A 737-nucleotide genomic window follows, 5' to 3' on the forward strand; every position below is an offset into this window, starting at 1 on the left:
GCAACAAGGATATCCAAAGTTAATGCAGTACGATCGTTTCATGCGACTCCATTTAATTAAGCAATGTGAACATTACATCAAATGTAAAATGCAGAGCAATCCTCAGCTGCACAAAGATATAGAAATTTAATGAAATTACATTTCAACAGAAGGACATATTTTTATAACTACATTTAAACTCTGCAAGTAGAAAAGGAGAATACAAAGAAAAAAAAACTTTTTGACTTAGCCAATATATATTTAACAATCATTTATATGATATTTTTTCAGGTCCAGCTAAATGCTCCTTACCAACTTACGATTGCACACAACCATTTCCTGACTGTCTGTCAAAGGGGGCCACTGTTGTGTGTGTTGAAAATTCTAAATTTCAATGTGTTATAGAAGTTCCACGTTCTGATCCAATTTGTAAGTATCTCTATATCAGATTCGACAGTAGTTTGTGTTTTTTCCCCTTTATTTTTTTGCTCTTTTTATTTTTTGTCTTGGCAAGAAGCTAAGCCTGGCTAATCAAGCTTCCATTATCGCTTGTTGTTTAGTTACTATAATTATACATTCTGTAGGCGTAAACATGTGGAGGCGCAATGGTCCAGTGGTTAGGACAGCGGACTCGCGGTCATAGGATCGCGGTTGTGAGTGTTTATTGAGCGAAAACACCTAAACCTCCACGAGGCTCCAGCAGGGGATAGTGGCGAACCCTGCTGTACTCTTTCACCACAACTTTCTCTCACTCTTAC

The 737-nt window shown here is 37.3% G+C and overlaps 1 protein-coding gene across 1 annotated transcript in view; it reads left to right on the forward strand.

The window, feature by feature from the left end:
- LOC128250643 (T-cell immunoglobulin and mucin domain-containing protein 2-like) overlaps nucleotides 1-737 on the forward strand; it is a 5,994-nt gene that overhangs the window by 2,698 nt on the left and 2,559 nt on the right. Inside the window, exon 2 of the mRNA XM_052976163.1 lies at nucleotides 271-408. Coding sequence (XP_052832123.1) covers nucleotides 271-408 — 138 coding nt within the window. The remainder of the gene's footprint in view (nucleotides 1-270; nucleotides 409-737) is intronic.

This window comes from Octopus bimaculoides, chromosome 23, assembly GCF_001194135.2.
Source record: "Octopus bimaculoides isolate UCB-OBI-ISO-001 chromosome 23, ASM119413v2, whole genome shotgun sequence".
NCBI lineage: Eukaryota > Metazoa > Mollusca > Cephalopoda > Octopoda > Octopodidae > Octopus > Octopus bimaculoides.